At 35.9% G+C, this 10,456-nt stretch overlaps 2 protein-coding genes across 3 annotated transcripts; both read right to left on the minus strand.

Annotated features, from left to right (window-relative positions):
- Positions 1-29: 29 nt before the first annotated feature.
- On the minus strand, positions 30-1,273 carry LOC111370807. The gene is made up of 2 exons (XM_022992682.1): positions 894-1,273; positions 30-821 (listed from the first exon to the last, which is right to left on the minus strand). The coding sequence occupies exons 1-2, from the start codon at positions 1,065-1,067 to the stop codon at positions 144-146; spliced, it is 852 nt and encodes a 283-aa protein (XP_022848450.1). The 5' UTR covers positions 1,068-1,273; the 3' UTR covers positions 30-143.
- Positions 1,274-4,873: 3,600 nt separating this feature from the next.
- On the minus strand, positions 4,874-10,166 carry LOC111370809 (protein SAWADEE HOMEODOMAIN HOMOLOG 2). Of its 2 annotated transcripts, none has more exons than XM_022992683.1 (10): positions 9,883-10,166; positions 7,459-7,544; positions 7,318-7,363; positions 7,097-7,244; positions 6,917-6,967; positions 6,575-6,650; positions 6,398-6,500; positions 5,862-6,005; positions 5,652-5,771; positions 4,874-5,363 (listed from the first exon to the last, which is right to left on the minus strand). In XM_022992683.1, exons 1-10 carry the CDS (start codon positions 9,934-9,936, stop codon positions 5,142-5,144), a joined length of 1,050 nt encoding a protein of 349 aa, XP_022848451.1. In that variant the 5' UTR covers positions 9,937-10,166; the 3' UTR covers positions 4,874-5,141. The 2 variants fall into 2 exon arrangements, with proteins under 2 accessions (XP_022848451.1, XP_022848452.1); XM_022992684.1 differs by having other exon boundaries at positions 6,398-6,449; positions 9,883-10,156.
- Positions 10,167-10,456: the final 290 nt, after the last annotated feature.

Raw genomic sequence — 10,456 nt, forward strand, 5'->3', positions numbered from 1 at the left:
CATGTCTGCTGGAATTAAAGTAAAGATCGTAAATGGAAACTCCAAAAAAAGGCTATTTATTTCATGTAGTGTTGAGTACAAAATCATATTTGTACAGTTATACAGCAGCGGTATCTTACAAAAAGAGGTGCAGGGAAGTGAGCTTATCCTCTTTCATCCCCGTTATAGTTTTCTGTCACGTATTGCTGATTTGCTTCACATACAATTTGATCATAATCAGATGCTTGATGTTCTTCTTCAGCTGTATCTAATCTCTTACAACTATCATTAGTACTATTGACTGCAGTCATTTCCTTGTCATTCTTCTCCGGGTGATAACTGACTGGTGTTGTCTTATACTGAGGCAACGGGGTTGTATTTTTATCCAGATTATGCAGCACTACTACTGTTATCACCGAGAAAACAAACATTGGGATTGGACCGAAAATCCAAAGCAGCAAATTGCTGGCAAAAATGAGCGATCTCAAGGCAATTACCCAGTAATTACTTCCTCTTATAACTGCATTCTCCACATGGCTAGTAGGAACCTCACAATCCGGCATGCTTATGAGGAAATTGGCATTAACAAAACACCTTACTGTCTGAACAAAACAAACAAAAGCAACCAGAAAACATGACAGAAGAGCTATGTACTTGATGGAAACAGCAGTCGAGCTTTTATTTCCATAGATATTACTGCTTATGAAATCATTGTGGGAGACGCTACCAAGCCATGCCCCCATGAGAGAACTCAAAGCCAGTGACATCGAAGCCAGTGAAGTTGCTGCAGATATGTTGCTGTTGATCACAGCTATAGCTTGCCCTCTTTCCTTGGCTTCAACCTGCAAATGGCCCGATCAGTATAACAAACAAGATTCTAACTTATGTTTTCAATATGGTCGAGTGCTACTGACCTGTAGGGTTCGAAGAACCCAAGCCTTCTTGTTATGATTTTCGTAGCCGATAACTGTGGTATTAGGGAAATTTAGGCATCTGTGGAGATGGAATAGATGATATCCAAGCATGAGCAGTAAGCCACTTGGGACTAGAAAAAAATCCAAGAGTTCTTCCTTTAATGTAAGCCCCATCTCTTTGTTCTTCACATGTACTGAGTAATTAGGAATTGGAAAGTAATGATTAATGGTAATGGTAGCAGGTCTAAAATTCTTTATTTTATGATGGATTTGGTTCAACTAAAGTTGGCTTGAGAAAATTTTATGGTCATCAAGGCTGCTTTAGTGTACCTAACAAATTTATATACATTAACAGATAGAGATGAGTACATTCATCTATATCTGGAAGAATAATTCTATGCTAGACCTTATGCAAGGACCAGTCATTTTACTACTTCAATGGACAAGGTTCATCATCAAGACTTGCTATCATTTGTTTTTGAGTATAAATGATTTAGGCTTGTTTGGTAGTACTTATAATAATTGATTTTTTGACCGTTAGAGAGAAAAGTGGGTTCCACCTGTGAATGAAGAAGTAAAAAATGACGACTGAAATAGTAAAGTAACAATCAAAAAATTGATTTTTTGACGTGAAAAATTGTTACCAAACGGGGTTTAGTGAAATTTTTGAAAGAATATTTCTTTTAAAATCGACTATACTAACCCGAAAAGCAATACAAATTTCATGACCCAAGGTTGAGGATCGTAACCTGGCTCTAACACCAATAAGTTTGAACTTAACTAATAATTTGAGATGGTTTTGTTATTGACATCAATTAAATATTTATACTAGATTTGATTAAATAACTAATTATATGTGGATTGACAACAATTTTCTCTAGTGCTTCGATCGTGAATGATGCCATATTTATTTATATTTTATAAATTATACTAATAGTGTATAGTTTTGGAGGATATTATTCAATGATCCTACAATCGCCCTTTGAACGATCAAAATAAGGTAAGATTTTGAAAGGTGTAGATTTTAAAGAGCGAGAAAATGTTTCACAGAGTTGCGCTTCGCTCGGCCCTCATGATGAACATGTCTTAAGCTAACTACACGTTGAACGTTTAAGGGGAGCTTGTGGTTAGGGATAGTAGCGGGTCGGGTTTGGTCTTGGGACTAGGCGTGAGGCGGCGGCTTGCCCCGTTTGATGCCCCTTTTTTTCAAAAGAGAGAGAGGGAGAGTATTGATGATGAAAAATAATGGGGAGAAAATGAGATTATATACAAAGAAATTGGGGGGAGGTTTTACCAGCAGAAAGGAAAATGCCCCGGTTTTAGGTGGTAGTTTTATGTGCATCATGGATTGTGCCAATGGATTTAGACCAATTAGGTGGAGAAACGTGCAGATATGTCCAAAAATGCATCATGGTTTGTATTTACAAAAATGCTGTCCCTCACGGAAGTCCTTCAAACACTCACATGCATGGGTCCCATAGTGTAATAAAAAAATACCCACCCACGCGAAGTATTCTGAGAAAAATACTCTGTACACACAGCATCACTGCTGTATTTATATACCACCTGTACATATAACAATGAAAATTAGGGTAGTGCTGGGTGTACAGCCCGGCACATTACAGAACCCTTATAGGGTTCTCACAAAGGGGTGGGGTCGAAATTTTTTTTTTTTATTACATCGAGACTCACGTGGGACCGATTCCAAGTGAGGGGTAGGTAAGATCTCTGTACACATAGCTTTGTCCTGAAAATTATTTTGAACAGTTTATAAAAAAAAAAAACAAGAGAGTAAAATAAATGATGGGTGCTACTGCTACGGAAGATAAACTTGCAAGTAGCACCAGTCAATGCAGGTACTCCAATTTGCAGAAAATAGAAGAATATATAAAGAGAGAAGAAAGGAAAATGAGACATCACGGCCGTATATTGACCTCTCAACTACGATGTGCAATATCAATTCCATCCGGTATTCGGAAAGTAAGTACAGGCTGCACCTAACTTCTTCCGCTCTTCTGAGTTCTCTTCAAATTCTTCATCATTGCGAATCTTCATGTGTGTATGGTGAATTTTGCGAGCATTCTCACTTGGCCGAAGTGGGAAATTTCGACTGCAATAGTTTCATCATCCAACGGGAGAGATTGTTTCTATCAATCCTCATGAATGTATGGTCAGTAGCATCCTTGTGAAACTCGAAACGAATTTTGTTCGCTTAAAGAAAGAATTTCTATGTGAACAGATAATGTAAAGAAACAAGAGCAAAATGGACAAGTAATATGTAGTTTGAAAAAGACTAAAAAGCCTGCCGAAAATAAAATCATTTTTATATTTTTTTTCTCTTCACAGGGTGGGGCAGCCCCACCCCTGCACCCCAAGACGGGGCAGCGCCGCCAACGCATCAGGGAGGGTTTTTGTGGCCCCATTCTTGGTGAGGGCGGGTTTTTTTGCCATCACTACTTGTGGTCGCTCGTCCCTTGCTTGTTCCAATTTCAAAGAGCTCATGTATGAACTTCGGGAGTTTTTTGAGTCGAAGATTATGTAGAATTGGATGATTATGATGAGAGGTGACTTAGCCTAACATACGCAAAGCTAAGGTTGCTTATGCACAAGAGAAAGAGATTGTTGACCTGCTCTTAGGCTAGTTGCATTTATTTCTTGTGATACTTACTCTTGATACACCTAATATTTTTTAAATTCTACACAAAATCCATCAAGAAATGGTAAACTAAACATGCCGTAATATCCACGTTGTTAAACATAGAGATAAAGTAATTGACATTTCTATTATTAATACGATTTAGCTCGAGATTCTAAAGTTGGTTAACTCGTATCCAAGATGAAAGCAAGCTCGCCTTGCATCTATTGCCTGACGAAATGTCACATGCAAGAAATGTCCAAAAGTCTCAAATCAAAAATTTTAGGTAACGTGCACAATTTATGCAAATCTATGTCCAAATATTTCATCCATTTGGTGAATTTTTTAAATGTTATGACCCGAATTAATTATTTTAACACGAAAAAATTCACTCTACGTCAACGACTAAAGGCCAAAAACTTCAATTATTTTAGTGAAATGACTTAGGCTATTGCTTTTATTTTTGTTATTTCACTTTCATGCTACCTAATACCATATAATGAGGCATTAATTAATAATGGCTGACATTGGTACTTAATTTTGGAATTTGACTTTAAATATTTCACTCCTCGTTGAACTTTACAAACGTTTTATTCAGACTATTGATTCAATTTGACGTCTATTTTTAATTGAAAATCCTACTTATCAGTGGCTGAGTCATCAAACTACTAAGAATCTTAATTGATAATCAATTGTTTAGTAAATTTTGGTAAATTGAAAAAATACTTGATAGAAAAATTAATAAAAATTATAGATCCCAAAAATGTTTAAGAATTTGTGGAAAAATAAATTTTATAAATTGAGATCAAACAAGAGCTAAATGTCTATTTGTTGGATTTGCTCTCTAATGATCACCAGTTCGAATCCCCTCAGGACCACTGAGATGAATACCCGACTGTAAACTTCAGGACCCCGTGGGATTAATCGAGGTACGCGTGAACTGACCCGAACACCGATGGTCATAATAATAATAATAATAAAAAAAAAGAAAAGAAGAAGAAGAGCCAAATGCCTATTTGCTTCCTCTCTTTTCGAGTTTCGAGCTCAAAAATCAATAACAAGACTGATTATCAATCTCTAAGAAAAGCTATCTCAACAAAACCCACAGTTTATCTACGTGTAATAGTTACAAGAATGGCAGTGATGGCAGTGAAGTTAATAATATAAATGGAACCCGACGCCAAGATCTGCCTTTCTTTGGCTTGAGCTTGAAATCCTCTACTATTGAGGTGCTTGCAATATAAAGCATTTGGTTCAACATTTATTTGTTCAATTTTAATGCTTAACTTGAAGTAAAAAATCTAAAAATTTGAAAATACACTTCAATGTTGCTTGACAAAGCTCCTGATAAAAATTTTAGTAGATTTTGATAAAAAAAAAAAAAAATGGAAATGTGCCATCCCCAAATACGTTAAATGATATGATTATTTTCCGCTCTAAAAAAGGTACACAACCCGAACTCAACTACTATATCAAATGAAAACGGAGACGAGATAGCAACTTCAGTTCAAACTACAGTACTTGTAAATGCAGCATTCGTCCCAAGTTAGCTTAAGAATGGAGCAACGTACGTTTTAAGGTTCTGAATTTCTGACAGAAATCAAACTTCCAGCCTAGGCAATCTTTGGTAGTGTTGGTGCTTCAGATTCGCCGGTGGGCACAGGAGTGGGAAGTTTTTGTGTTGTTGCTGATGAAGCATTGACTACTGAAGAGTTTCCAGGTCGAGGATCTGAACCTGTTTTTTGTGCATTCACGGTAGCAGATCCAGAATGAAGTTGCTGCAACCTGTAATCAGTTTCAGGCCGACGGCAAATCTTCCTCAGCGGAACAATTTCCTTTACATAGAAAGAGAGGAAGGTATCGTCAAATCCACAAACATGTATACATTGTATCATCCAGACACAAATTTTAGCTCATGTTTGTTTCCCTTTAAAACAAAACTCTAAATATTCACGCTATCTTCAATCACACATTCACACAACAAAATATTTTACACGTAAACGCAAAACATTTTCCTACTTTTTAATCACACATTCTCCAAAAAATCACCATTCAAAATATCATTTTTTCTTAATAATGGCCATCAAACAAGGGCTTAAGTTCACGATATAGAAGTTATATACCTCAGACTGATCATGCTCATATCGCACCAGAAATCTACAACGGCATCCTCTTACGTCATGCCTTCGCCTTTGTGCATCAAGCACACGAGCATCAAAGTAGAGGGCCTGCTCTTTGCCTTCCTACAATTTGAAAGATAAGATAAGATCTAACTAATATTGAATTTTTTGCATAAACTACTATTTGCATTTTTCCTTTTCCTGATATTGCACCTGAAAGCAGAGAATCAAATCTCCCTGAAGAACTGCTGCACACTCCGATGATTCACATGGGAGTGAACGTTGTCTTACATTCTTGAGAACATTGACCCATTCATCCTCTTCTGGTCCAAAACCCGAAAAACGAACCAGAACTTCCTGAAGTGAACAGCATAATTCAATCCTTTAAAGGGAAGAGAAGACGAATAGGGACAATTATATGAGCAATCGTGATTGTGAAATGGCTTAATGCTTGTAGGTTTTGATTCCTAAAACATGAGATTAAGAGGAAGGATGATTTTCAATGGTCAATCAACAGAATGCTGAAAAATAATCATGCTTGTAGTAGGATCTACAAAGGGACAATAAAATCAACCTAAGCCCTAGCAAATCAAGAAAATAATTCTATTTCAAGAAATTTATTAAACTGACAAACGTCATCCATTGTAAAGAATAGCCATAATCTAACAAGAATGACAAAAATAAATAAAATAGAATAAGTTAAAAGCTCTCTTCTATGAATTTTAAGAGTTAAAATAAGCTCCAAGTACCGGATCTCCAGTCTCTAAAGATCTATGTGATAAGAAAGTTGCGACATCGTACCTGAGAAGAAAAACGTGACTTAAAAAATCATTGTCATTCACTAAAAGGAACCTGCATTTATCAGGACACGAGTGATAAAAAATAATTCCATAAAAACTATAAATGACATGATCGAAAAAACTAACCATGCACCATCCCGTGCAGATTTAGCTTCGAATTCCAACTGAGAATTATCTGAAGCAGTCTTGCCTGCACTTTGCCCTGGAAATAAATGTTTTAGTAAATAAGATCAGCGTGCAATGGTTTGAAGGAAGCATATTTGAATGTTGAATTTTAACTCATGGATCTTAGGCACAAAAAAAAAAAAAAAAAGTGTACAAATATTAAACCTAAAGGTTTGGTCGCTACAGGTAATTTTTTACCACCAAGTCCATGTCATACTAATGACCACAAGAACTTATTTTGCACATTAAGATGTCAAAAAGAAACAAAAATAATAAAATCATTGTCAACGACTAAACATTTACCTGAAGGAGCAGTAATAGGATGGGGTACTTGAGGCATACTTTTCACTGGAGCTGGATGAAATTATCATACGAATTAGAACAAAAATACAAGCAGCACAATACCTTGAATAGCTTGCTTAATATCGATGACAGTAAAAAATAGATTTAGAAGGTTCTTAACATAAGACAATTCAATGCTACCTGAAGGAGCAGGCTGAGTTTGAGGGGTCTGAGGTGCGATTCGAGCTGCAGTGTGATCTTCTTGAGGCATGTTCATCTGTGCAGGAACAGTAGTCTTCGAGGCTTTTGCTCTAACAGCATATCGCCTATTTTGGAACCAATTCCACACCTTTTGCAAATAATTTAAGTTACAGAAAGATCAACAAAAAAATTAAGCATGTGCATAATGGGCAGTCCATTACTTGTTTCACCGTAACTTCAACCACTCCAGATCTTTCGGCTGAAGCACTATATCAACAGCAATTACACAAAAAACAAACTTTTAATTTCCATAAGTGGATTCTAAGTATTTAAATTATTCGCCACAGCATATAAACACATACCTAAACTTCTGAGCAAGAGCTTCAAGAATTTCACGCGCTGGCACAGCACAGTTGTGTGCTTGAAGAATAGCTTCCATCTCGCTAACCTTTAGTGGGAAATAATAACCATGAAATGGGAAAAGAAATTAAGGAACTTGCCATTGCACAAAACATAGTAAACATTATATTGATGCAACGAGTTACAGCAAAAATAATTCAACATAAATACAGGCGAGTTTTCCCTGATGTATTAAAATAAATTGGATCTTCCGTTTGTCTGAGTAGATGCACAAATTCACGAATTCTTCATCTGACGGCACCTATTTCATCAGTGACAATCCACTATGTGCCAAATAGAAATGCAAGATTGTAAGAACTTTTTAACAGTGGAGATGCTCAAATTTTGGGAACAAGAGTATAATAAGTTGTTAGGTTCTTGTAGGGGTATAAGTGGGGCAAGCCACTGGCTCGGATCGCACTCACAGCTTAAGCCGAACACCGAAAATCTCGTGCCAGCCGTCTCACCACTGGGAGTGAAAATACAAATTTAGGCTTGTTTGATTCCCTTTTTTTTTAAATAAATTTCTCTCTCTCTCTCTCATCTTTTCAACAACATTCTTCAACAAAATAATATTACACGCAAACCAAAGAATTTTCCTTATTAACCACATATTTTCCATCAAATCACTATTTCAAAATACTTTTTTTTTTTTTTTTTCAAAAAATGGGCATCAAACAAGTTATTAGATTAAAAACATAAACTGCAAGTGGCTTACAAGTCAGCCAGATTCATCCCAGCAAAGGGTGAGTTGGTGGGGGATAAGTGAGCCAGGATTTAAGGAAACAAGCCAGTTCGCACTTGGCTTGCCACTCGATGTTGGGAGAGCCTAACGACTTGGCTCGGCCCATTTAGCATCCCTAGTTTCTTGGTCTAAATGATACAGCGCCCGGTTTAGAAACGCATGTCCAGAAGGTCAGAAAACATGGCAGCACATAATTTGTTGAAGCAGATAAATTTAGATCCTAACAACTAGGCATCGTACACCTTGAGCAGCAAGGATTCAATTGTAACAGCAGAAGGCTACAGCGGACTGAAAGTCTGAAGCTCCATTTAATAATTACCCAGAAGAAAGAAAACATTATATTTTTCATGAAAATTTCAAAAATTTCATATTCATTCATAGTGATTATTTCACAAGAAAAATCAGAAGAGAGCTTTTGGAATTCTGATAAAAAGAAACTGGCTACATTAAGTTCAATAAATATGCCTCCTATTTTATAATTACCGTGTGGCTTTTGCATGAACTTAGCTGAAACCATTTGAAAGTGGTTTTAAAGTATTCACGTTATTAAAATGAAATGAAATTGCAACACAAGAAAAATAGGTAATATGAATGTATAGCTTATTCTTGCCAAGGGAAACAGTCTATGGCCTACAATAACACATGCCTATATTAACCGTCTAATTTAAAAGCTTATGCCGTTAGAAAGGGATTCATGTATCCATTTAAATCTTGCATTCAACAAGCCCCTGTCACGACCAGATATTTTTTGACCAAAGATCTAACATGTTCACAGATTTGAACCAAGTCTTACCTGGTTCAACATCGTGTTAACAACTCATTTAAAATTTTATAATTTACAAGATGGTCAATGTGGTTGACAACCATCTTAGCAAGCTTCAACTTTTAAGTTGCAAACGCATGACTAGGTAGCCCAAAAAAACACCCAGCCATTCGAATCATCTAAAAAGCTCATACAAGCTGTGAGATTTCAAGATCAATGTTTCAATGCAACCAACTGTGAATATGTTGAGGGTAAAACACCACATAGCTTGAACAAGAGAAATATAATCAACTTGTAAGGGCTTGGGCTAAGAATTGTGAGAGCTTCAAAGCTCCTCATAAGCACTCCCAATCATTTACTTAATAACCCAAGAACTAAATTCATGTTTATGCATCTATCCATTGACAAGATGACTTCAAGAATACCACTAAATCATTTTTCTTTATTCAGTCCATTGTCTCAGTTAAACCACTAGTTTTCACATCCTTTATGAATTGCTCAAGTGTACGTCTTAACCTAAATACCAGTTTTTATACTCTTTACGAAACTTTCACCAGAGATCCCCAATTTTGCATAAAACGAGTGCGGGCACCAAAGAATTTCTTTTTTATTTTTTTAATTTCGGTCCCTAACTTTCAGAGAAAAAAGAAAGAAAGAAAGAAAGAAAGCAAAGTTCTAATCAAAATCGAAGAGGAAATTTTATTAAACGAAGATGCTAAAATTATGGGAGAACCAAGATATAAGAAACATAAAGAATATCAAAAAATTGAGATAAACATAATCAGTTTCTCAGAAAATAATATTTCGACATTAACTAGAAGATTCACTTGCAGATTCTTGTGGGTTTCCGTCTAAAGAGAGAAGAATTGTGAATATAACCTCAGCATGGTTAAACCGGAAGGAGGGGGCCCCGTTGCTCGCTGGTCGTCCCATCAGTTACTGTGGCAAAACGACCAACTATTTTTCACGAAATCAGAGAAATAGGAGAGGAGGAAAAGCTGTAGAAGACGAAGGAGAAATCGTTTTTGTGAACTAAATTGCTTCTTAATGCACCCGTTATCATGAGAAACGATAACGATTTTCGTCGACATTAGTGAACCTACGCTTTCTTCCTCATTTTAATAAAGACCTTAATTTAGATATTAATTTAAATCAAAAGTCAACAATTAATTTTACGAAATCGTACCTTCTACTCATAAATTTTACAAATAAGCGTGGCCTTTAATTTAAATTAATTCAACGCTCAATATCATTTTTGGTAGTGATTTTGAAAATTGATTTTTTGGTTATTAGAAGAAAAGTGGGGACCCTTGTGAGATAAGAAGTCAAAAATTACGATTGAAATAGTAAAATAATAATCAAAAAATTAATTTTTGGATGACTCCCAAACGGGACCTTAGTAAAATATATAGAGCATTGAATTGACTTAAATAATTATTTGTCAAATAAATGT

This window comes from Olea europaea, chromosome 21 (assembly GCF_002742605.1).
Source record: "Olea europaea var. sylvestris chromosome 21, O_europaea_v1, whole genome shotgun sequence".
Classification (NCBI taxonomy): domain Eukaryota; kingdom Viridiplantae; phylum Streptophyta; class Magnoliopsida; order Lamiales; family Oleaceae; genus Olea; species Olea europaea.